Source organism: Ptychodera flava, chromosome 5 (genome assembly GCF_041260155.1).
Source record: "Ptychodera flava strain L36383 chromosome 5, AS_Pfla_20210202, whole genome shotgun sequence".
Classification (NCBI taxonomy): Eukaryota; Metazoa; Hemichordata; class Enteropneusta; family Ptychoderidae; genus Ptychodera; species Ptychodera flava.
The window spans coordinates 14,149,096-14,177,037 of NC_091932.1; the positions used below are offsets into that span (position 1 = coordinate 14,149,096).

At 36.9% G+C, this 27,942-nt stretch overlaps 1 protein-coding gene across 2 annotated transcripts; it reads left to right on the forward strand.

Annotated features, from left to right (window-relative positions):
• The first annotated feature begins 121 nt into the window (after positions 1-121).
• LOC139133083 (uncharacterized) lies at positions 122-27,707 on the forward strand. Of its 2 annotated transcripts, none has more exons than XM_070699501.1 (17): positions 122-330; positions 1,230-1,292; positions 1,436-1,557; positions 3,420-3,569; positions 11,704-11,787; positions 15,186-15,285; positions 16,485-16,550; positions 17,089-17,190; positions 17,802-20,940; positions 21,853-21,940; positions 22,251-22,436; positions 22,761-22,901; positions 23,306-23,920; positions 24,070-24,306; positions 24,766-24,921; positions 25,034-25,201; positions 26,302-27,707. In XM_070699501.1, exons 3-9 carry the CDS (start codon positions 1,549-1,551, stop codon positions 18,500-18,502), a joined length of 1,212 nt encoding a protein of 403 aa, XP_070555602.1. In that variant the 5' UTR covers positions 122-330; positions 1,230-1,292; positions 1,436-1,548; the 3' UTR covers positions 18,503-20,940; positions 21,853-21,940; positions 22,251-22,436; positions 22,761-22,901; positions 23,306-23,920; positions 24,070-24,306; positions 24,766-24,921; positions 25,034-25,201; positions 26,302-27,707. The 2 variants fall into 2 exon arrangements, with proteins under 2 accessions (XP_070555602.1, XP_070555601.1); XM_070699500.1 differs by lacking the exon at positions 122-330 and adding an exon at positions 469-606.
• Positions 27,708-27,942: the final 235 nt, after the last annotated feature.

A 27,942-nucleotide genomic window follows, 5' to 3' on the forward strand; every position in this document is an offset into this window, starting at 1 on the left:
CACATTGATACAAAGGCGGATCCACATAGCGATAGCGACTTCCATTCTTGCTCAATCCTTACAGCACTTTATAATTGTGTTTGTGGTGATGATCTGACCATCTAAATTTATTGTTTATCAGATAAATGGTACACAGAGAGGAACGCTTAATGAAATCGACATTTGGTTCATCGATATTCACTGGAGAATATGTGGTTTGTACAGAGAGTCTGAGTTGCATGGCATCCGTATACCAAAAGCTCAAGATTATCGTCACACACAAAGACTAAAGATACTGTTGCAGATTTAGGGCTGTTGAAATTTGTTACCTTAATTCTTGACCAACCACAGGTAAGACACATTCATAATTTAAACCATGGGGGGGGAGAGAGAGAGAGAGAGAGAGAGAGAGAGAGAGAGAGAGAGAGAGAGAGAGAGAGAGAGAGAGAGAGAGAGAGAGAGAGAGAGAGGGGGGGAAGGATGATGTGGTTTGTACAGAGAGTCTGAGTTGCATGGCATATCCGTATACCAAAAGCTCAAGATTTATCGTCACACACAAAGAATAAAGATACTGTTGCAGATTTAGGGCTGTTGAAATTTGTTACCTTAATTCTTGACCAACCACAGGTAAGACACATTCATAATTTAAACCATGGGGGGGGAGAGAGAGAGAGAGAGAGAGAGAGAGAGAGAGAGAGAGAGAGAGAGAGAGAGAGAGAGAGAGAGAGAGGAGAGAGAGAGAGGAGAGAGAGAGAGAGACAGACAGACAGACAGACAGACAGACAGACAGACAGACAGACAGAGAAAGACACAGAATTGAGATGAAATGATTGATAGAGACAAAAAAGCATACGGACAGATATAAATATATATTTAAAACTTCACCTAAAAACTTTATTATGTACACAGAATAGTGAAATCTCTATATTTTTGTTTCTTTTTATGTAATTTTACTTAGCTACAGAAATTTAAAATGTACTTGTTAAAAAGATGGCACACTGTATTACTTTGTTTTCATGATTTATGTGAATCAGGGCCAGGGAGTTGATTAGTTCCACTAGAACTACTTCCCTGGTCCCCATCAGTAATATTATGCACATTCTTTCTGGTGAAATAAATCATTATCTGTTATATGTTATCTGTTATAATATGGGTGACATTCACTGCAGGGTTTTTCATAAATATGAAACTACTGAAAACTTACCATTGTAATACTCTTGTATGTTTGATTTATCACTTTTGACCTTTAGAAAGGATATCCTCCTGCAAAGCTGATATATTGGTTACATAAGGGACGATAAGGTGTCTAATAGGTAAGTTCGCAAGTTACATTAAGCCTTCGATCCCAATGAAGCAACATACTTTCTGCATAACATTCTCATTTGATGAAGATCCAACTTTCATCAGATTTTATAACCGAATATCATATTTGGGTGCCTTTTCTATTGTTTCCAAGCATTGAAACGCAACTCCCGAGACACCGAAGCACTGCTGTTCAAAGCAAAGGTGTGCGGATTTGTCGGAAAATTCAAACAGGCGCGATATTCCATAGGAAAATATGAAGACATCATGGGAAAGGTAAATAAGATTATTTTGTTTCGATGGTCAGTTTAATTGTTAAATTCTTCTGCATTTCTTAATAATCACCTCGAATGCTATATAAAACAGCGACGATAGCTTTGATTAACAACTCGTGATGAAAAGTTTCTATGCGCTGCAGATATCATAACATTTCGAGGGTTGCACAATCATTTCCATTTTCTTTTATGTTAAAACTACTGCTGTAAGTCTGACTTTTGACACAATATTTTAGTATTTTCTTCCAAATACCAATCAAAGTGCCTTGATCTACTTCTTACAACTGTTACCAAGTACAATATTTGTTCTGCCTATGCGGTATATCGAGTTTTGACATGCACTTGAGTGTTGACAATTAAATTCAGTCCGGAAGTGAATTTAGGGTAAGTACGCGCCTCGAAATTGAAAAACAGTAACTTTTGCTCGAAGTTTCCCTAACGAAACTTTAAAATTCTCTCTCAAATATAAAAAATAAAAATCGGGATCATTGTCAAATTTGGCAACATGGAAACAAATTACCTTAAATTTAGCGATTTTTGAGATTAAAATGCCCATAATTCCTTGTTAACTCCATACGAAATGTTAAGAAAACATTAGGAAAACTTGAGTAACGCCATGATCTTTAAAATGAACCACGCAAGTGGTTGACCATAAAGTAAAGTGACTTTTAAGATTAAAATGCCCACAATTCCTTTTTAACTCCATAGGGAAAATTGAGAAAAATTAGGGGAAACCTAAGTTACTTCATGATCTAAATGAACTCCCGAAAGTGGTGGAACAAAAAGTATGTTAAAAGGTTGAGAGTCTGAATATCTGCAGCAGACATAATCATTCAAGGCCCGTGTGAAGCGTTCATATTTCTTCTTACACTTTCTCTTACATACACACACTGAGAACAAGTTAAGCAGCAGTTTTTTATGCGCCTTTGATAAATGCATCATATGTACCCTTACCACAGGGAGCTCTTCCTCCTTGTTTATGTGTGTCTGTGTTGTTTGTGTGTAAGTGTGTTTGTTTATTTGTTATTTTAATAAAATAACAGCAAAAAGCTGTTTTGTTCATATTTGTCAATAAAGAGAAGTTTATATATATATTTATATACACATATATATATTTATTTATTTGTTTGTTTATATGTATTTCCGATGGTTAGGGTTAGGGTTAGGCTTAAGTTACGGTTAGGGTTAGGGTTAGGGTTAGGGTTAGGCTTAAGTTAGGGTTAGTCACTCCCTCTGTAGAGGGAGTGACTTAAAGTCTAACCCTAACCCTAACCCTAATTTAAGCCTAACCCTAACCCTAACCATCGGAAATACATATAAAGAAACAAACAAATATATAAATAAACTGCTCTTTATTGACAAATGTAAACAAAACAGCTTTTCGCTGTATTTTATTAAAAATAACAAATCAAACAAACACAAACACTTACACACAAACAAACACAGACACACATAAACAAGGAGGAAGAGCTCCCTGTGCCCTTACTGCTTTGTCGACACCCACTCCTTGTTCCTAAAACCTAAAAAGTTATTTGTTAAGGAGTGCGTCTGAAATTTTAATTGGAAGATAATGTCAATTCTGCAGCTACTATTGTACGCCATTGAGGGCTAACGCATAAAACCAAATCACACACCGTGTTTCTGCAAAATGTATCACAAAACTTAAGCAGATAACAGTACCGTTTATCATCTCTATGTCCCATTTATTCTACTTGCTCTTTAATTATGCAATAACTTGTCATCAACCTTAAAATAAATAGTTAACCTAATTATCTTTTTAGTAAGCGACTTGACACTTCATCTTGTTTTGACATCATTTATTCTCTACGACTTATTGTCTCTTTTCATGTGTAATTCGTTTAGGATGATGCGGACACCGAATTGCAAACTGCCAGACAGACAATCTCCCGTTTTCACAGAGAGATCCTCGATAGGGACATTGATTGGATGACGGTTCAAGATTTTGGAGGCGATATACAGAAATGTGAAGGGGCCAGTCATCAGTTTAACCACGTAAGTCATGACTTGACATTAAACATACTCACAAAACTTGCCACATAATTGGAGTCCGAAACAATTGTATTTAAGTATAGGTTATCGCACGAGTAACGGTGCGTTTACGGTTGTTATCACAACACTTTTGGTCATCAGTTTGTAAAAGTCACGAGGCCGCAGGCCGAGTGACTTTTACAAACTGATGACCAAAAGTGTCGTGATAACAACCGTAAACACACCGTTACGAGTTGTGATAACCGACTTATACCACGACAAACACACAAATTTGGCCAGAATTGCGATGGTTGCCTTTGCCATCATTTCGAATGTCACTTGAATGACGACCGTTCATTTACATGTGAATTAGAACCAAGTACTAAAAAGAGCATCTGTGAGGAAGGAAACTGTTTTCTGATTGGCTCATTTATACAGGCTCCCTTCTTTTTTTCTAATCGTCCCTTGCAAGCGCAGGTGGTGCTGAATGGGCTGTTATTTTCTGATTGGCTTATTTTAGTTTCATACGCTTAGAGATTAATGTGATTGGCTGAAATCAATTAATTGTTCATGACGTTCTCACCACGTACACTGCCCTCGCCAAAGTTCTCAGTTTCTATTTGGCTCCTGGAGAGCAGACATGGACGCTGCTCAATATTCTGATATTTCCGACTATGACAGCGATATTGAACGTTTTGTGTCACAATATGATAAAGCAGATACCAACGAGGAAATAGCGGAGGAGGAAGCATTCACCCTGACCAAAACACAAGAGCAATCACGTTTTGCAGTTTTAGTCGGCGCGGAAAATGTCGCTAAAATTCAACGCTTACGTGTGCCACAGAACACGAGGAGAACGATTAATTGTGGGGTGTTAGTTACAGTCTGCGATATCTGCGGATGAGGTATGAACGTATCAGTAAATCAGGCTGTGGAAGTAGTGAAGTGTTTACATTTGTGCCTGCATGCATTATCGTATGATATGGAAGCGAGGGAACTCAATTCTGGCTTTGTCGTTTCGTGGTTGAAGTTCGTCGAGCGGATGGGACAGAATATCCATCGCAAAGTTTGAGAGCTTTGTGTCGTAGCATTCTGCGGTATTTGAGTGTAGAATGTCGTCGGCGAGACCTGAATTTTATGAACACCAATACGCACATTTTTCAGGATTTCCACCATACAATTGACCGAATTATGAAAAACATTGATAGACGTGGTATCGGAGTCGACAAAAACAAGCACCGCCGTACACATGAGATGGAGAATGTAAGTTGTGGGAGAAAGTTTTCTCAGTCAATTCTGCCAAGTTGCACTGTGTATTTCTACGTGTCTAAAGGAATCTGCAGGTTGTATTCTGATTCACATTGAACATGATCCAAAAAAAAGATGCATATCCATTTTTAGACAGTGTTTGTCAATTACATGCCTTTCATAAATTACATGGCTTTTTGTGTTCATTGTATATTGCTCGAAAAAGATGAATATCCATTTTTAGACAGTGTCTGTCAATTATATGCCTTTCAAAAATTATGTGGCTTTTTGTGTTCATTGTATATGCGTATGAATGGTTGGAATTCTGAATTTTCAGGTGGTTTCTACTTGCATGCAGATTTTGTTATCAGCCACCCTTTCTTTCATATGTTGATAAGTTATCACCACTCTTTTTTTGATATGTTAATTATCTCTATTCATAAAAGTGTGGTGATATCATATCAACAAATGAAAAAGTGTGGCCGATAATATAATCTGCATAAAGACAATAGGAATCGTGAGAGTTTACGAGAATAAATGCACTGCAAGAACAATAGGTCACATGACCTAGAGTGGTATAAAGCAATTTATTTCATAGAAAGGACAAAAAAATCATTCAATGTTTTTTTTTTTATCTTTTATTAAGGATACTCCATTGAAATTAACAGATTATTTGAAAGCAAACAACAGTACGTTTGACTGTTTTACATTAAAGATTACATAACACTAATTATTTTACGCATTTCATCCAGATGTACAGATCCTGGTCTTAACTCTTTTTCGACTTTATATCTGAGAATCATTTCGTTCTTTAAAATAACATTTACAGGGATTTTGGAATCTGTCACCCAATATTTGTGGATTGACCACTTGCCAAGCAAAATTAAGAGATTGACCACAAAAGATACATCATTCGATCTGCTTTGACTCAAATCATAATTAAAAATTATTTCATCATTTGATAATTTCACACAGTGTTGAAGGTAACCACTTAAAATTCTAGAAACATTGTGCCAGAGATTTTTTGCTAAGGCACATTCAAGAAATCTGTGTTCTAAAGATTCAACACTAGAGCAAAACTTGCAGCACATAGAATCTACTTTTTTCCAGTAAAAAAGATACTTGTTACAAGGTAGAAATCTATGGAGTAACTTCCACTGAAACTCTCGTAATTTAAACTCTTTCGTCATCTTGTTAACATTTTCCAAATGACAACAGTGTTTTTGTCGCTGTTCAAATAAGCCACTTGTAGCGATGCATACCATTTTGTTAATTTATCAATATGAATAAAATTCTTCTTCGCAAAGAGTGAGTAAAAAAACCTTCGAAGACAACTTAGAAATATGAAGGAAATTGAAATCTTTCCATACTCCATAATCTTCATCTTCTGTTTCTGTTAATGACTTATAGAAGACGTTATACTTTTTAGACCATACACACAACACGTTCTTGTTTTTGACATTTTGACTGGCGCTGTACCATGCATTTAAGATGCTTACATAAAATTCTGGAATTTGTGATCTTACATTTCTTGGCAATACATTCCAGAACTGATTTTGCTTGAGGAGATCACTCGATCTATCCAGCTCAAAATATGACCATGGTATCACAGTCCAGGTACTACCTCTATCAACAACAAGCCTTTTAACCCATGATGCATTGATAGCTTTGACCTGGTTACCCAAATTAACATGTTTTACTCCTCCTTTGGCATAATCTTTTTCTAAAATTTGATTTCTTATACGTCTTTTTGTCTTGATGAAATTGTCAATGAGATTTTGAACATTGCTTTGAATTTTGTCAGGAATACCAATAACACTTGCAAGATACACAATTTGTGAAATGGCCAACACCTTAATGATTAAGGCTCGTCCATAAATTGTCAAATTTCTTTGTGACCAAATACTCAATACATTTTCTAACTTTTTTATCTTGCCATCCCAATTCAAGGCACAACACCTTTCTCCATCATATCCAAAGTACACTCCAAGAGTTTTTACCGGTTCATTTGTCCATTCAATATTTCCAAACCTTTCTTTACAACCTCTCTTCTTCCCTATCCACATTGCTTTAGTTTTCTTTTCACTCATTTTCAGACCACTGCATTTATGAAAACATTCCATGACTTTTAAAACAGCTTCTAAGGAAAGTTTATCTTCAACAAAAATCGTCGTATCATCTGCCAGAAGGGATATTTTGGCAGTTACATCATTTGGTAAATGAATGCCTTTAACGGAGTGTTGCTGTCTGATTTTGCAAGCGAGTGTTTCAATTACAAGTAAAAACAAAAGAGCAGATAGGGAGCAGCCTTGGCGAACTCCTCTTAACAATGGAAAATATTCTGAATGCCAACCTTTATAATTTATGCAGCTGGTGATGTTGGTATACAATGTCTTGACCCACTGTGTAAAAACTGGACCAAAATTAAACTTATGCAGTACTTGGAACATATATTCCCAGTTCACACTGTCAAAAGCTTTTTCGTAATCTATGAATAAAATAGCACCATTCATCTTTTTATTTTTCGTGAAATTTAGTATATCAGCAATAAGACGAATATTTTGACCGATGTAGCGTCCTTTCATGTACCCAGTCTGATCTTTATGAATAACTGAATGTAAAACACGTTTTAATCTGTTTGACAGTGCCTTGGTTGCAATTTTATAGTCATTATTTAGAAGTGTCACTGGTCTCCAATTGTTCAGATCAGACTCGTTACCTTTCTTAAACAGTAGAGAAATCATTCCTCGCTTTTGCGAAATTGAGAGTTCACCATCTGTCCAGCCTTCATTTAGTGACGCGACAACAAGCGACTTTACCTCCTTCCAGAAGAAGCGGTAAAACTCTACAGTCAATCCGTCAGATCCTGGAGATTTATTTCCCGCCATTCCTTTCAATGCTTTGTAACACTCGTCTTCCGTCAACAAACCTTCACATAAATGTTTTTGTTCTTCTGATAATCGCGGAATTGTGACACCGTCAAGGAATTCTTCTGAAGTCATTTTATTTTCTTTATCACGGTACAGACGTTGGTAAAATTTCATCTGTTCATGTAAAACTTCTCCTGTTTGTGTAACAACATCCCTTTGTCATTTACCAGTTCTTTAATTTCTTTTTTCATTGCGTTCTGTTTTTCCATTCTCAGAAAATATTTTGTGCTCCTTTCACCCTTTTCTACCCATGCGGCCCTCGAGCGTATTTGAGCACCCTCTGCAATTAAGTTGTAGATGTCTTCCAGCTTTTGTTTCGTTTCTCCATATCGTGCTATATTTTCATCTGAAGAGTCGTCAATCATCTTTGCTTCATACTCTTTTAGTTGACTTTCAAGAGATACAATATTTTCGTTGCAATTTTTGGTTGTGTTCTTTGTTAGTTCTATGGCACATTCTTTGATCTCTTTCTTTACTAAATCCCACTGCACTCTCTTGCTATTGAAGCCTTGTCTCATATTGTCGTGTATAATTTTTCTTACTCTGCTGACGAATTCCTCTTTTTTTAGTAGTTTATTATTAAATTTCCAAGATCCAGGTCCCCGTCTTTCTGTCTTTATTTCCATCTCTACGTATACTGCCATGTGATCTGTCCTGACTGCTGGTCTAATGTCCACTTTGTTTACTTTACTTATCAGATGTTTAGAGATGAATACATAATCGATTCGACTGTGAATTGGTGAAGGATGAAGTCTTCTCCATGTAAATTGTTGTTTTTCAGGGTGGAATTCTCTCCATGTGTCCACAAGTCGGAATTGACCAATGAGTCGGCGTAAAATATTTACAGAACTATCACGTGACTTCTGTTTAGATCTGTATGGTAATCTGTCCGATTGATCATGTAGCGTGCAATTAAAGTCACCTGCTACCAGAATGTTCTCAAAAATGCAGTTGTCATTAAGAAGTTCATTCAGAGTAGTGAAAAAGTGTTTCCTTTGTTGTACTGTATTTGGTGCATAAACAGCACAGATTGAAAGCTTCGTATTACCGTTGTGTATACCGTTGACAATGACGATTCTACCGTCATCATCTTGTGTCACCTTTATCGCCCTCAGAATAATAGATTTCTCCCTTCCATTCCTTTCCCCACGGTTTGACATTCTTGGTACTGTTGTGTATTTCTTGCAAAATAGCTATGTCCACTTTCTGGTGTTTTATCCTCTCATAAACGCATTTGCGTTTTGATCGATCGTTCAGACCCCTTGTATTTAGGGTCAAAAGTTTTAATTTATTCATCTGCCAGTTTTGTTTCTACATTTCCTTTTTCTTTTCTTTTTACCAGCAACTTCTTGACTTTGACGTGTTGGCAGTACCTGTGGAGATTCTGCTGAAAGTTCAGAGAAATCTTCACGTGACGTATTGTACTGTCGATCTTCACCTTCACTAACATTTGTCAAGTTGCTGTCAATTTCCGTATCTGTTTCCTCATCATCCTTCTGTCTTTGACTGTCTTTGTTTTCTCTTATGAAGGAGAGTATAGAACGCTGTGCTTTATTTTCTCCTCTGCTTTCTGCTTTCAAAGACTGACTTGTTGTAGATGGCTCACCTGATTTGCGTATTGGTTGCGTTCTTTTCGGTATTTCATTCAATTGTTCACGGCTTGCTCCATCTGCACTCGAGATCGCATTTGTTTGAAGTCGTGGTTGTGATTCGGCATTGTCAACCAAACTGTTGCATTCTCTCGCCATATGTCCATTTCTTTGACATCTTCTGCATTTTATTGGTTTTGAACAAGCTTGCGCTGTATGTCCAATTTCCAAACATTTACTGCAAGTAGATTGGGTATTTCCAGTTTGCAGTTGTTTGCATACAAGCCTTGCTGAAAAAGACCCAACTTTAAAAAAGCTTGATGGTGTTGACTTTGGCTCTTCTATGTAGACAACTCTATCTCCGTTGAAAATGTTGCTCAACTTGCCGTTGATGCGCCATTTGAGTCTATTTATGTTCGTTTTAATTTTGTATCCAACACTTTCTAATGCGTCTACTATCACTTGGTCATCGACAGAGAGTGGTACATCCTTGATGGTTAATTTTACCCAATCTTCATTTATTTCTCTACGAAATGGATTCTTACCCCACAGTGTCTGTCAATATATGCCTTTCAAAAATTATGTGGCTTTTTGTGTTAATTGTATATGCGTATGAATGGTTGGAATTCTGAATTTTCGGTGGTTTCTACTTGTATAATGCAGATTTTGTTATCAGCCATCCTTTCTTTCATATGTTGATAAGTTATCACCACTCTTTTTTTGATATGTTAATTATCTCTATTCATAAAAGTGTGGTGATATCTTATCAACATATGAAAAAGAGTGGCCGATAATATAATCTGCATAAAGACAATAGGAACCCTGTGAGTTTACGAGAATAAATGCACTGCAAGAACAATGGGTCACATGACCTAGAGTGGTATAAAGCAATTTATTTCATGAAAAGGACAAAAAAATCATTCAATGTTTATAATACAATCTCCATAACACAACGCAAATCAAAAGCAGTCGGTAATTAATATATATATATATATTATATATATATATATATATATATATATATATATATTATATATATATATATATTATATAAAAACAAAAATTACTTAAGGTCGAGCTGCATGTTGCCTACAAAGTTTTTTTTAAAAGCAATATCTCTCATCAAAGATGACAAGGAAACCCCCTCAAACAATATATTGTCAAAAAGCAGAGACACTAAAGTTTAGTATGGTAGCAGTAGTTTGCTCGAAAGATGAAGTAGGTGTATATTTGGGTTAAAAATCCTCAATTTCGGTATTAATGATAAAATTAATTTAAGTCAAAAAACTTGACACTATTTTCTGAAATATAATATTTTACTTGAAAGAAGAGTATATGTGGAAAAAAAACGAGTATTTTATTTTGCATTATCTTTCCCCATTCTAAAATGGCAAGGGTTGAAAGAGACATTCAAAAAAGTGATCAAAATCATGATTATCAAAATTCAAATGCCTCTTATTCATAATGTAAGAACTTCATTGCTAAAAAAAATAGTCTTTTTTTAAAAAGCATCTAAAGAACATAATGTGAAAATTTCAGAAAATTTGACCCAGCCAGAGTGGAGTTAAATTCTTTGGAAATTTTGAAATTGGAAGGAAAAAGAAGCCAGGAAATCGGGTGATTTGCATACATTTGCATAAATTAACACTTCTTTATCACGCAACTTATGACTGCTTGACAAGCTAAAAGGTAAACCCAACCAATAGTTTAATCTTGCGTCAACAAATTACTTAAAATTGAATGAATATTTGCAAAAACGTGATTTTTGTGCACAATACGCTGTGTTTGGTGCAGCGGTCCCTTAAAGTACATCTCTACACACACACACACACACACACACACACACACACACACACACACACACACACACACACACACACACACACACTAACATATATATATATATATATATATATATATATATATATATATATATATATATATATATATATATATATATATATATATATATATATATATAAAAATATTATTTCATAGGAAATTACAATGCTCGAAGCGAAAAGCAAAAATAATGCCACAAGTTGCTTTGGGTAAAAGTTGGTCTGTTACTTCAGTTTCATGCATGCTGCAATCTTCAGAACAGAGCTGTCTGTCCTATCGTAAGATTTCGGGATACATGCAACATAAGTAACAGATATTATTACTTGGTACTTGAAGTTATATATATATATATATAATTAGAGAGAGAGAGAGAGAGAGAGAGAGAGAGAGAGAGAGAGAGAGAGAGAGAGAGAGAGAGAGAGAGAGAGAGGGAGGGGGAGGGGGAGTGGGAGAGGGAGGGAGAGGGAGGGAAGGATGATGAATATACAGGAATTGTATCATTTGTTGAATTACTTTTTGAATTTCGAGTTTCATATTTGTCTTTTGTAGACGTCGGTGGCTCAATTAAGACATGACTCGTCAAGCTGCGATCGTGGTTCATCAGAACGTGAACATTCCGTCGCCCTAACATCGGTAAGTGGGTGTATCACCCCTATGTATAACAATCAGCCCTATTTGTAACAAAAATTAATTTTCAAAAAAACTTTGCCGTATTTGTTGAATTATTAATAAAATATGCATATTTGTATGTTTTGGGGCAATTTTCTTTTTTTTTCCTTGTCAAAACTCACTTTTACGAAACTGCTTTTGTTACAAATAGGGTTGATTGTTACAAATAGGGGTGACATGTCAACCGTATTTGTAACAATCACCCTATTTGTAACAACCTAAGCAGTTTCTAAAAATGAGTTTTGTTACAAATTGGTTAAATTTTGTTACAAATAGGGTTGATTGTTACAAATAGGGTTGATTGTTATAAATAGGGTTGAAGCGTTACCCCTATTTGTAACAATCAACCCAATTTGTAACAAAAGTTAACCCCATATAGGTTTAGTAAGATTTCGGTCAGAAAACAAGATTCCTCAACATTTTTGACCGAAATTGGTGAAAATTGCCCCGAAACAAACTTTTGGCATGTATCTGCACGACTGGGTTATATCTTACGAGTAGGCCTCTTATCCCTAGGAACCTGCACAACGAAATTTAATCTAACGAGCATTTTCGGAAAAAAAATGAGTTTCGACAAGGAAAAACAAGAAAATTGCCCCCAAATATACTAATATGTATATTTCATCAAGATTTCATCAAATACGGCCAGTTGTTTTTTGAAAATTAGGTTTTGTTACAAATTGGTTAAATTTTGTTACAAATAGGGTTGATTGTTACAAATAGGGTTGATTGTTACAAATAGGGTTGACACGTCACCCCTATTTGTAACAATCAACCCAATTTGTAACAAAAGTTAACCCCATATAGGTTTAGTAAGATCCCAGTCAGAAAACAACATTCGTTAACATTTTTGACCAAAATCGGTGAAAAATGCCCTGAAACAAACTTTGGCATGTATCTCCACGACTTAATTATATCTTACGAGTAGGCCTCTTATCCCTAGGAACCTGCACAACGAAATTTAATCTAACGAGCATTTTCGGAAAAAATGAGTTTCGACAAGGAAAAAAAAAGAAAATTGCCCCCAAACATATAAATATGTATATTTCATCAAGATTTCATCAAATACGGCCAGTTTTTTTAAAATTAGGTTTTGTTACAAATAGGGTTGATTGTTACAAATAGGGTTGACATGTCACCCCTATTTGTAACAATCAACCCAATTTGTAACAAAAGCAGTTTCGTAAAAATGAGTTTTGACAAGGAAAAAAAAGAAATTGCCCCAAAACATACAAATATGCATATTTTATTAATATTTCAACAAATACGGCAAAGGTTTTTTTGAAAATTAAGTTTTGTTACAAATAGGGTTGATTGTTACAAATAGGGGTGATACAGTGGGTATGAAATTAGATTATGAACAACTCCCAGACATGCCAATGCATATCTTATGTAGGTGCTTAGTTCACACGATCAGCGCCTCACTTCTCAAGTGTTCTGAGCCTTTGCCAAGTGTTTTAATCTCAAAGCCTGCTTAGGTCTTTCTTCATTGGATTTACAATGACGTGGTCAAGTCTTTTGGAAATTGCCATTTGTTTTGCGAGGGTTGCTTGTGCGATCTCGAATGGAATTTAAAAAGCCCTTCTTGTTTTCATACTACATTTTACTATATTCCAAAGTCTATTCTACTAGTAGTACTAGTTTGACAAGAGAAGGTCATTCGAAAAAACATGCGATCTCATTCTTAAATGTACCTTCTTTGACGTAGTTGTTTGAGTTCTTAGTAGGGACATGATGCATGAAGTGGTCTGAAATACGGATAGTTTTACATCGGATTCGAACCCACAACATACGGCATCAGTCGCCTAGCTGAAAATCAGTGACGAATGTCGAAGTTTTAACGGAAAAATGTCGGGCGTCGAAAACAGACTGTCCATAGACGGATAAAGTAGAGATAGACTGACCCGAGTTAATCTAACAAATTAGAGTCCTATTTTAAGTTGACTAAACAGTTGTCGTAGCTCAAAACGGTGAACCAACATGAGGCATAATAATACTAGAGTGGGTGATAAACCAATTCATTATCATCATACCGTGGTACGGTAAGGGGTCGATCGTTTTGAAAATACATATTGGCCGTAAAATCTCGCACCTTCATGCACTTTATTTCGTTGTTGACTCTTGACAACCCATAGTAGGGCTTAAACAACCACAGGGAACAAATATTGTTACATAGGCAAAATAGTATGATGCAAACGTTAGAGAAAAGCCTGGAGGTGGCACTCACAGGAAAGGCGTGGTACCCGTGCGTGTCCTGCAAATTTTCAAAACACTCCTTATCTGGCATTTTTCAACAAAAAAGACACCTTTATTGTCAGAAATAGACCAAAAAACGCTCCCTACTTTATGAGCTATAGGAGCTGGTGAGATATCTCAAATGCATTTTCAACCATGTCGATGTTGAATACAGCAATGGGATTGTCTTTACATATCAGTGTACCTCTATTACAGTCTGGAGTAAACATGAAACACCTGTGTTTCGAAACACCTGACATCACTTCTTGGTCTTTTAGCCAGAGGTCCATATATCTTTCTTTCATGAATTTGACTTTGTTTTACTTTGTGTACCGTCTATTTACTGTCTGTTCTGTGCTGTTTTGTGTCTATGTTTGCAACCATTGTCTTACGAATTCTGACCTAGTGTTATTGGATTATGGATTGGTATGATTGCGATTATGATAATTTTTTTGGGAAGAGAGTGTACATAATGACATTTGCATTAAAATCCTCTTTTCAGTTTAGCGCTGACATTGCTGTATGTTTAAGCCTTAGGCTTATTTACCAGATTTCAAAGGGGTATTCCGATCCTTTCACGGATTAGCTTTTGCAAAAAGGTACCCATTTTGTGTTTTCAGGCACCTAGATGATAAACTAACAAATTGCCCTTTTCCGAGATCTTGGAACACGCATGGGTGTAACCACGAGGAGAAAAGCGAAGGGTAATTGAGTCAGTCTATTACCAGGTTACTTGGTCATGTTGTATGAGCAGTACATGAGGCAAGTCAAGTGATAGAGAATGAGAGGCGATGAAAAGGTGACAAACCCTTACTTTTTACAACCCTGTCAAAAGACATTGCCGCCTTTTCATAACAGTTTTCAAAGAACCAACGCCTTAGTAACTTAAGAAGTGTTTTACTGTGTCCATATTAAATCAGTACTGAACGAGCTGGGATAGGTATACACAATAACCTTGAGCTGATTGAATATATCTTCAAAAGTAGGAATATTGTCATTGGTTTCAAAATTTGAATAATCCTATTAGGCATATACATTGGTAAACAAATTATTTTAACAAAATTTGAAAGCAGAGAAAGACATGATGTAATCTTAATAAAACATTATTTGCATTATCCTGATATCAGAAATCACAACTTGAAGGGAGATCGAAGCAAGGACCGAAGACACCTGGCAAGAAGAAAAAGAAGATACCACCTCCGAGGCCATCAGGAATAATAAGCATGGGTAAGAAACTTAACTAAAAGTATAAAAACCACTTATCACATGCACAGTACAAGCCAAATTTGTCAGGATTTATACCCAGGATGCTCTATGTCATGGAAATCCGCGTCTATTTTATATTTTTGTAGCGTCGGATATATTTTGCGTCGTCGATCTGCGATGTGTTCGTCCATGTATTACGCAAGATGCAATCTTTGCTCATCAGAAATGCTGCGAATAATTTATGATGCTGATAAATCGACGCTGTTAAATAAACAAACTGAGTTGCACTGTCAGTCTGTCTGTCTGTCTGTTCAATTTCTAAACGGTCTGGAACGTACCATAACGAAATGACCCAGATACATCCGTGGCCACTTTAGTGTTGATCAAGCTTACTTGATACAGACAGAAATTCTGCTTGTATAATGACAAACATACCCTGCAAAGGGTAGCAAATGAGAGCTAACAATTGGCACTCTGTGTTAAAAATTGAGACATAAGATACCACTTCCATTCATAAAAGCAATAATTAGTTTATTACGGCAACACACTTTTATGAGATCACTGCTATAGCATCAGGTAAACTTGTGTGTCCCATGCAGACAGTGTGTCTGGGGAAATTGAAATAAACAAGACTTGTACATGGACCAGTGCATGGTAATGCCATTGTATCTCAATCTTGAACACAGGGTGCTAATCGTAAACTCTTATTTACAACCCCAGATAGAGCTAGTTTTGCCTTTGTACAAACAGAATTTCTGATTGCATCAAGTGGGCTTAACAATAAAGTGACAAACGGTGTATGTATATGAGGCAGTGCTGCTATAGTTATAATAGGATGTCCGACAAATGGCATGTACATGGACATTAGAAGCTGATACTACTGCTTTCTACTTGAAGCAATTCGAATGTATGTATGTATGTATGTATGTATGTATGTATGTATGTATGTATGTATGTATGTATGTATGTATGTATGTATGTATGTATGTATGTACGTACGTATGTGTATGTAGGTAGGTAGGTAGGTAGGTAGGTAGGTGTGCGTGCGTGCGAGCGTGTGCGCACGCGCGTGCATGCATGTATGCATGTAATGTATTTTTGAATGAGTGTGTGTGTTTATTTGTACTGGTTTGTATGTGTGTGAGTGTATTTTCTTAGTGAAAATGTGGCCATTATATCACCAGCCTACAGAATCAGACTGGTTTTCTCAATGCTTACAGATATTCCTGACGATAATATAATATGTGATAGTCTACGGGGGAAGCCTGGAGAACCAGAAGAAACCGGTGAGTTTCAAGTTCATTTATACATAATGTTTACATGATAACTTATTTTTAATCACATAATGCTACCACTTCCCCTGGTTTACTTATATGAAGTCTGTACATATGTTTCGAATAGCAGAATTTAATTTAATGGAGTTTGAAAGAGGAAAGTTAATCTTTCGCAGACCTATAATTTAGAAAACCTCACTAATCTACATAATGCACAATTTTGGCCATTAAATTTTCTCGAACGATAACGACTTCTTGGTTAATTGGCACACTCAAACAGTGCCCTTTACTGAACTTTTATTAATTTGGGAAATTGAGCAGTTGATGGATTGTCATATCAAAAGTGGTTTCATGATATGTGAGGACTGCCTTTTTGCGCAGTCGTGCAATACGAATACGCATTATTCATCATCCTTTTGAATGAAATATCACATCGCAGGTTCTAATTTATTCTCAAGAAAATGCAGGCCTGTTCAATAGCTGAACTTTTTTCACATGTATTTGAGAATCCTGTATAACTTATTGTACATATTTACTCATATGGCACAAGTGTTTAACAGAACTGAAGACGTTGCAGAGCATAATTCAGATACCAAGATAACCAACGAGCGTAAACAACATGTTATCACCAGGGACCAAAAGGACACCTTAGGTAGTTTTACTTTTTGACTTTAACTCATTTTCTAACGGAGTTATTTACAGCAAGATGTTTTATTCTTGAAAAACATCGGAAATGGATCACTTAATATAGAAACAATTACCCAAAAGGCTTCCAATACGTAGGTCAAAAGGCAGATAGCAAGCGATAAAATCGTTAACTACGAATTGGAGATGAAATATTATGATAAGTGAATTTAAGAAACGATTATGAATCAGGGTGACAATCACTTGACGTATCACGTTTGTTTGTTTGTTGTTCTTATTGATTACGATGATAATGATGATGATGATCATGATGATGATGATGATGATGATCTTTGTTGACGGATATTATAGTGACGACGGTGATAACGATAACGAAGACGACGATGAGCATGATGATGATGTATGTTATGATAATTATGACAATACTAGCAGTGGTGTCATTATTATGAATAAGCTTAAAATGTAAATATGAAGGCGAACGCATATCCATTTTCATACATATCGTTCGAATAAGCAAATGTTATCTTCCCCCCCTCCCATTCTTCTCATTATCCTGTTCCTTCTCATTAATCTGCTTCTACTTTTGTTTTGTTTTTTTATTAACGTATCAAATGACAGTTGTAACGAAGCATGGCATTAAAAGGAATTTGACTCTTACGAAGCAGAAATTCGACGGATATCTTGAACAAAACGAATTAACGTCCGATAACACAATGGAGCCAATGATGGTAGGAGAGGCAAAATCCGCTGATGATAGTGAAGATGTGAAGGTCTTGGAACAACTTGTCGAGAGACACCCAGAAAAATATATAAAGTGTCGTTTTGAACAGAAGGGGAAAGATGGTGTTGTGAATCCTCTGGAGAAAAAATTGTCGGTTAGAATACCAAACAGTAAAGCATGGGGAAGAGCCTTTGATGGGGACACAGTGGTAGTAGAGCTCGATGAGAACGTTCCTGAGGGACAAACAGATTTCAGATATGGCAAGGTAGTAGGCATTGTTGAACGTGCTGAAAATCCCCTTTTCATGCGCATTATCTGTAGGCTTAATAAACGTAAAGACTTTCTTATGACACCCTTATCATCTAATCGGAGGAGTATGCAAATTAAAGCTGACGGATTCTTGAAGAAGACTGCAGACGGCAGTGTATGTATACCGTTATATGATCATAAGGAGAACGAAAACGATCCGGAATTTCCCTTCGTAATCCGTGACACTGTGAAGGTTCCTCTACGTCTCCGCCGAAATCAATTATTTTACACACGATTCGTCGGTTGGAATGCTAAGTCCAATTACCTGAATGCGTTATTACGGCACTAACGCTACCAGGAACAGATGTAGAAAGAGGTACAACTGTTTTGAAGGCGAAGCACGACTTGCACGATTTAGAAGAACAAGAACGTACTAAGGAGGAAAATAATGGAAGAACACAATGTAGATTGAATTGTCTGGAGGACTGTGTCTTCACCATCGATAAAGAAGGCACAAAATTTACGATGATGCTTTAAGCCTCATCAGAAACGAAGATGGCACCTACAAACTTGCTGTCCACATCGCAGATGTTGCAGCACAGGTTCAAATCAACTCTATGGAAGACAAACACCGCAAGAAGACGAGCAAATTCAGTAGAGGGTAGTGATGGCAAAGCTCTACAGCACCTACTGTCGCCAGGAAAACGTAAAAAATGCAGCTTAACACCAAACGAGGAAAAGCTCGCCTTGTCTGTCTTTTTTTATGTTGATGTTAATTTCGATGTCAAATATTCCGAGGTTGAAGTACGTGAAACCAAAATAAAGTCAAAAGGACAATTAACCTACACACAAGCCCAGGGCATTATAAGTAACAAATGCAACAACGGTTTTTGCCAAGATATAGTTACAGCAATAAAGGGTATGCATAAGATTGCCACCAGACATCGACAAAGGCGACTTGGAAATGCTGCAAATATCGGAGAACCAATAAATTACAGTGAAAAAGATACATATTTCCATGAGGCAAAACAGATGGTCGAAGAAATCATGATACTGACAAACAGCCACATGGCACGTTGGCTCTTCGAGAGACAGCCACAAAGCCTTCCGTTTCGTCGTCATTAAAACCTGATGAAAAGGAGCTGAGAGAATTCGCAGCCAAATACGATGGACTGATAGCCTGTAGTCCTCGTATAGCGTCAAGAATGCCTTCTGGTAGCAGTTCAAGCCAGCCGTCCACCATCAATATTCTAAAAATCCTCATAAGTAGGATTGTTGAGGCAGTTAATAAAGGGGATATGAATTTTGCGAGGAAGTTAGTCTGCAATGATGGAAGTCATCCAGATTTGGTACCAATGTCGATGGACTATAATCGCATCAGTAGGGAAGCAGAGTTTATCTGTTCTGATCACAACAAAAGTTCAGATCATCACGATTTGGGATTAGACTGTTACATTCAGTGCACATCACCCATCAGACGCTACCCTGACCTGGTAACGCAGAGAATTATTCATGCCTGTTTGAAAGAGAGGGAGGTGTACGCAAAAGATGAAGTGACCGCTTTCTGTTCATTATGGAATGTGAAAAAGCACAAGGAAAAGTGTTTCAAGATCGATCATGACAATCTAATTCTAGCCGAGGAGCTTCTTGGCCATCCCTTGCGAACATATGCTGTTGTAAAAGAAATCACTGAGAGTTCCATTATCCTACAAGTTCTTCATATGCCATTCATTTCCACAGAAGGAACAACAATACCTTATAGCATATTGAAAGTTTCCAAAGATATAGGGTAGATGTTCTGTGTCAAGTCGCTTCATTGGAATTTAATGAACACATTCATAGTGCCAATGCGAACGTTGCAGGAACCAACTCTCGAAATGCTACTGAGCCGTTCTGTTTAAGTGTGGAAACACGACAATGGCAACAACTCATCGACGCTAGTGTATGTAAAAATGACGATGCGTTCAGATCAGTACTCGAATCAATCATAGGGAAACCCCTTGTCTCCAATCTCAAGCACCAGAAGATCTCAGAAAGACAAACAGGACGACAGAATATCGCAAACAGATTTTCAGTGAATTTAAAACCAGGTGCTGTTGTTCCCGTTCAACTTGCCGCACATCTCCGGAATGGTATCATTAGCCCTGTCATAATATCCATGTCTTTGGTACCAGGACACCGTATGTGCCTAGAACACCGACGAAATCCTGTTGAGTGTTTTTCATCGACTACAGAAAAGGATATTCCCGGCCTACGATCAAGGGACCTTTACATGTACCAGAGTATTATTTTACAAATACTCTCGATGTCGACAGCAGCCAACAGCATTCAAGAATACATCAACACAACTATCCGTAATGTTAAGATAAAGTGGTCTAAATCTAGTGACGGTTTTAAGGGTGTGGTGACTCTGCCAACAACTTTCTGCCGCGAAACGAGCCTCAAATTCCACTGTCACAACGAGCTTGCAGAAGGCGACTATGCTTGCATACAATCTGAAGACATGGAATACAAAAAAGGGAAAAAAGTGCGCGAGGGTCAACTACCTTATTCATTGATTGATGAGTCATTTTCATGTTTTGTCCACTGCGAGATAACGAAGATAGAACCCGCAGGAAAGATGGCGAAAACAGATCCTGAAACGAATTCCAGTGATGAAATGGTGAGAGTACATCTGAAAGTGAAGCAAAACGAATTTCATCTTCCTGCACTGCTTTCTCAAGATAGTGACATTAGCAAAGAAGTACACTCGGACATCGAAGTTTTTCGCAAGCCAATACCGGAAAGGTAAGCTTATGTTTAAATTTTAGTTATGAATTATTAAAAAAATAACGCCTTTATCTACGATCTTAATAAAACGTACACTTTCGTTTTGAATACGGGCACCGCTATTTTGACTAGCGTTTCAAGTTTTGTGTGAATGTAACAGTTTTATTCCTTCAGAAGACTTTTGACAGCTGATATTGGTAAGTCGATTGCGACGCAATATTGAAATACACCCAGCGATAATTATAAAATCTCTGAGACCGTAGAGGTGTACCACTAACTGCATTTCATCGTTATTTTGAGTACAGATAGCTAAAACAGAAATCGTGCATGAAATCGTTTTTGACAATAATTCAAACTTTCAAAACATCATTACAATTTTTCAATTTATAAGCTGATATTATCTCTTCTACATTTTTGTCATTTTCATTATTTTTGGAGCTGAAATGAAAATATGAACTTATAAGCAGTGAACCAATTCTACCAAGAAAGAATGTGAAATACCCGTCACTTTGGTTTTTATATCTTAAATGCTAGTAAACCCAAGCTTTGCTTCACTCGCTCCCAGATTAAATCTTTCACATATTGCATAACTGTTTGAATTATTGCAAGTTTATCGAATATGGCATTTAAATATGTTATACAAGGTTAAGCTACAACCCATTGCCTTAATTATTACAAGTCCTCGTATTTAGAGAGTTGACGTCAGCGACGTAGAATTTAGTTACTTCTCATTTTTAGTATTGGCCTACTTATAAGAAACACGATTTGTCATTAGTTTTGTATGTGTCCATGATTGTCAAAGGTAATGCCGTAGAGGGTTTATTATCTCATCCCGTGTCTGTATACAAGCGCTTCATGCCTGTGTTTAATACCATGCGATTATGGCGAATATTTACTCTTCGGAATTTGTGGTCCATTCACACCTTTCAGGAGACTAGAGGCAGCAATAAAACAGCTATCCAATAGTTCTGAACTTGTTCAAGATATAATGCTGGGAAAATGTGAAACCTCGGGGAAGGTAAGCGGCAACTTGAAGAGTAATTTGATACTATTTATTTGGTTATCGTGCTTTTAGGAGTTTTTCACAGACTTTTAGGGGTCATTAATTAACATATAGCAAATAATGAAGTCACACAATTACAAAGGCAGTAGGAGCTGTAATATCAACTTCATGTAAATAACAACAGTTAAGGAAACACAAATACCGAAGTACGTTCTTGCCATAACAGAGTATGACGCTTTTGTGTAGCGCAATTTGTATACACGTACAGAGAAAATGTTTAACTGCAAATTTACTGTTACGATTAATGACTTTCTCGTTTCTCAAGTCTCGAACCCACGCGAAGCTAATATAATTATTTCGGAAATGGAAGAAAAATGGCAAGGCCACGGTTCAAGAGGTCTCTGGAAAGAAGTAACCAATGCGAAAGTACTTCCTCTGTGGAATAAGAAACAGAAATTAGCGGTGGAGATGGCCTTGCGACGGGAATTAACAGTGATTCAAGGCCCACCAGGTTTGTTTCGTTTGTTAATGTCGGTAACCTGTCATCGAGTTGTTCCTATATTAGTATTTTGTCTGATGTATACACAAGCATGCAATGAAAAAAAAATTATGTGACGTTTTGAGCAGTCTTCAATAGTTTTCTACTGACGTTGATACTGGTTTGTAAAAACTGGCTAATCCCTCGTTAAAATTGGAATGTATTAGTCGGTAAAAAAAGGAAGCGGTTAAACTTGACCAGAAAACACTCATTTTAGGAACCTTGATTTGAAAATTTTCCAAACTTATACTTGTGACACAGGTGTATAAGGTCAGTGTTTATGTGTTATTTTCAAAGGTACTGGGAAAACAAACTGTGCAGCATATATTGCAGCTGCTTTTGTAATGCGAAATAGGAAAACGGCAAACCCCGAGAGTAAGACAATCGTCAAGGTTTTAGTCTGTGCTCCATCAAACAAGGCAGTTGATGTCTTCGCAGGTGAGATATTCCCTAGCATTGTCATTTGTATATGAGACGATCGCCGATTTTATAAATAGACTGTCAAATACAAACTGTTATGACCCTTCGGATTGGCACGAACATGTTCTTGTTGTGATTGTGGTGATTTAAAGAAACACCGAATACATATTTGCAAGATTCTTCGATTTCACCAAAACCATCATCTAATGAACAATATTGCATCAGACAAAAATGTTTGTTGACTTGAGATAGATTGAATATCACTTAATCAAATAAGTTTGGATCATGTAATCTGGTAGTCATGTCAAACATGCCTTCTTATGCTTATCAAGAATAATATTGGAATTTAATATTGATTAGTGCCTTGTTCACCAAATTATAATGTGATGATAACACAAGGTATCACAATATTTTCACAATAGGGTACCTAAAGAAGTTTGATATAAAATTATTAGAATGTACAGTAGGAGTATTGAGGCTAAGGATTATCCTGTACCAGGATGGACTTCATGCTCGTCAAAGCGTCATAGTCACAATAATACCGTCAGCGAAAAGAGCCATCAAGATATTGCTCTCCACCACGTGATCAGAAATAAGCCAAAGGATGACTTAAGCATTAAGTTGAGAGAGTTCGACAAAGTGTTCAGGACTGGTGCTCTGCAGGAAAGCTACACTGTACCAGCGGATACATACAGGGACTACAAAGAAACAATTGAAGAAGCTGAAACAAAGGCATTGCAAGAATGTGAAGTCATCTTGTGCACATGCTCCTCAGCCGGCGATAGAATTGATCAGTCGAGCGTATCGATAGAACAGTTGATTGTAGATGAAGCAGGCATGTGCACTGAACCCGAAACATTAATTCCGATGGTGGCCGCTGCACCAAAACAGGTTGTCGTACTTGGCGACCATAAGCAACTCCAGGCGGTCGTAAAGCATGATGAGTCCAGACAGAGAGGGTTGGCATATCTCTGCTTGAAAAGTACTGTCTCGATCTGTCATTTGAGAATGTGATGTTGACTACCCAATACAGAATGGTGAGGAAACCTTCTCTTCTGGCTAAACTGACGTTACATAAAATAGGAATTAACTGACATGATCTTTTAACAATGTTTGCAATGATCATATGTCTATTTATTTAAAATATGTTTCATGTTCTTTCTACTTATTTTCCTTCGACGAGCAGAATGAACAGCTTTGTGAGGTTCCAAACAAGGAGTTCTACGACGGACTACTTGAAACGGCCGACATGGTAAAGACGAGGAAATCAACAAAGAATGTGGACACAATGTGGCGGAAGAGAGGCTCTAAAATATACCCTACAGCTTTCTGCAATGTGATCGGTAAAGAAGAAACGTTACAAGTAACAACTGAAGAGGGTAATGAACAGTCGAAGAAGAACACGCGCGAAGCAGAGGAAGTGGTGAGTTTTCTGGTAAAACATAGGACTTTGCCTCCATTTGAAATTTTTGTTGGAGCCCAGTTTACCAAAATAGGTCCTGGAATATATGTGTTATCAGTTATATTTCGTTAGGTGCAAAATTTTGATATCATTGTTTCCAATAGTTGCGAAGTACAATAAAATATGAAACATACAAATTACTAGTGGATGATATTCGGAGATATATGAAATCATTAACACGAACAATCAAGAATGTTACTCGAAGTTTGTAATTAGTTTTCGCATTTGCATTGGTAAGAAGTCTGTCTGTGTATAAGCAGATCAATATCAAACAGCCCTCTAATACAGTACGATGTAGAGAATTCACTTCAAAAATCAAACTGCTTTAACGTCTAATATCAACATTTCGAAAGAGCTTTGAATATCATGAATGAAACGTATGTGTTTACGTAGAGGTTTGTCTTCTGTGAATACATACAGGTACGAATCGTTGGAAAATGATCCGGGAACGCTCAATTCGGCCAGTGCAAATTCAAGTGTTAACTCAATACCGTTCCCAGTTGTCCGAAATTAAGAAGCAGCTCAAGAAAGCAAAATTTGAGGACGTGAAAGCTAACAGCGTCATCACTTTCCAAGGTATGTACCTCAACATAGAGATTCTTTTGCTATTCATCATTCCGATATTACATTGCCGGCAAGGACCGGAAACTTACTATTTACAAATACTCCAACTATCTTATTCTTTCAGGTAGCGAAAATGACTTTATCATACTGTCAACTACAAGGTCATTACCCCCGCCTGAAATTCCGGACGTGCCGCCGATAGGTTGGCAGAGGCAGTACTTAGGATTCATAACGGACGTACACCAGATCGCTGTCGCATTAACTAGAGCCAGAAAAGGATTTGTAATAATCGGTATGTGTTGGATCAAATTCCTATCAATGAAATCTCATAAGGGATTTTCTTTAAAGCAAATAAATTTCTATCAATTTCTTTAACACCCTAAGGAGTCCTACTTTATGATTGGGCAATACCCGATACCCTTTGGCCACATGGTTTACGTGTGAGTGTACATTTCTGTGCTTGTTTTTGTTAAATTATAGACGAGCGCTAGACTCAAGCCCAGAATGAAGTGATTTATAGCGGCGATCTTCGAGGCAAGAACCGGGCTGTGTTTTCAGCAGTACATGGATCGGCATCGCACGCTATTTTCGGTGACACTGCTCCGATCTTTAAAATAAATTGAAGGCCATATTGATTTACTGATACACTCTTTATGACAAGTTTATGCCCTGAGTACTGCAGGTGGATGGCAAATGTTACATTTGCTCCAGAGTTTATCATAATATAGTCAGTGTTATGGTGTTAGTGATTCGGAAATACATATCAGTCAAAGTTTTTGGCCACACCTTGATCAAAGTAGAACATGTCTCCCCAGTCCAAAAAGAATTACACGAGGAATTATCTCTTGCTCACGAGAAAGTATCTCATGCTCATGATATTCTTGTTATTTGCTGTACAAATATCCCTTACTGGCTCTCATAGATATCATAGGGCAGTAAGTTTAATGTTATCTTATGATCATTGCATAAACCAATTATGATGAAAACGAGGCTTGCGTGACAGGCAGTGACAGGAACACTGCCATAGGTACTGCATCGTTTAACTCTATTCATTTTTACATACATTCTTAACCTGGCAATTAGGCCATCTTTGTAGATAGTGTCGTCAATCAAGTAAGAATACGTAATTTATTTTGGATTGCGTACACTTATTCACACTCCTAAATATTAGGGAGACGGGGTAATACGAAAACCACATGAAATTTATTTATCTGACAAACAATACAAGCAAGCAATGACAGTAGTAAAATTGGTAACTTGCTACCGCCTTCCTGTTTCGTATGTAGAACTGCATGGAAATCCAGCAAACCATACTGCGGTTTTTGAAACCGAAACACTACTCATTCACTTCGATAAATAATTTGTTTTTCTTATTGAAAACTTATTATACAGGAAACAGGGAACTGCTCCGAGCGAACAAAACTTGGAAAAATATTCTCGATGAGTACGCGAGGAACAGCTGTTTGTATGAAAGAGGAGAGTTTTTGCCGTAATTTGATAACAACGAAGTAAACGAAGTGTTCGAAGAAAGAAACGGACAGAATTTCAGTCTTAAGGTAGAACGCGCCTCGAGGACATACATGTAAACTTGGACTCTCAAACGTTTCCAATTCTTTTCTGATATACCTCTTGTGGGGGTTCATTATAAAGCTCTTGGTGTAAGAAAACTTTTTACCGGCTTTAATAATTTTTGTAACTCTTCCCAAAATTTGCACGGTGATCCACGATTTTTATTCTTGATTTTGGAAGTGAATGGTTGAAAGATTTTTCAAGGAAAGTTTGAGCGAAAGGTTAAGTCTTTCACTTTCGAGGCATGAACTAGCTTAAGAAAATATTATCCTTTTAGTGTGAAAGATTTTTGAATTCTTCCAAAGTAAGAATGATGGCGTATTTTGCCTTCACTACCGGTAGAGTGAGCATGCAGGAGAATGGTAAGGCTCTGTCAATGCTGCCAAAGTATAATAAGCAGATCGTTTTCAATTTGCCCTGAAAAATTTCTCAGTGAACATGCCGTAGTTGTATGCCTAATGAAGGTGATAGCGTTGGCGTGTCCATGGCAATTATAGCCTACATTATAAAGGTTTCTTTCAAATCGACGCTCTGTGATGATATTTATTTCCACTGGTATACATGGTCCTTTGAAACGGTCAGCCTCTATTTTACTGTTTGAAGTGCTCTGTCTAACATCAAAAGGCTCACTTATACTGGTATACATAATGATCCCGTAATGCTAAAGCCATTCCGCTTTGTCAGTTTGATATTTTTGTGTGTCTTTTTTATTTAAAGTATTGAATTACATGTATGGCAATCACAAAAACAGTCAGAAAGGTATCAAAAAGAATTTATACACTTTGTAATAGGTAACCATCAGTCTCAAACAAAAGGAAGAAAAGTAGTCTTAGACCTTAGTTCTGAAATGTTCTAGTCGAAAAATTTATTTTAAAAAAAATACAACTTTCCTGTGATATGTAATTTGTTCTTTATTGTATCACTGTGGCGGGTATAGCTTTGCGACTCCACCTGATTTGGGTCACGAAAGCGCTTCCCATGGCAATGAATTTTAACAGTCTTTCTCAGTCAGATATGGTCAGATGCAGCATTTTACTTAGAGGTAAAGCGAAACCGTAGACCTAGATGTGAAACCAATTGTTGCATTGCTGTACATATAGCCATTATTTGCTTCGTTTTCTGTACAACCGGATACTGTGCAATCATGAACGTTAATCTGATTGATTTTAAAAACTCTTGTAAAATATTGGCTTCGGTATGAATAAGGTATGAATAAAACCACAATTAAATGACGACTGCATCGTTCTTGTCGATTACTTTGCACATTGCACCAGTAAATAATGAAAGTACATGAAAATGGTTTAAGAGCAAAGGGCATTTGAAGATCGCCAGTCGTGTTCTCGGCATTTAAATACTTAGATCTCGAAAGGAAAGCGCCATGCATTGTAACCTTGGATCAAAAAAATGAAACAATAACAGTAAAAGCAACGGAACAAGAACATGTAATATTTGCCTTTAAAGTTT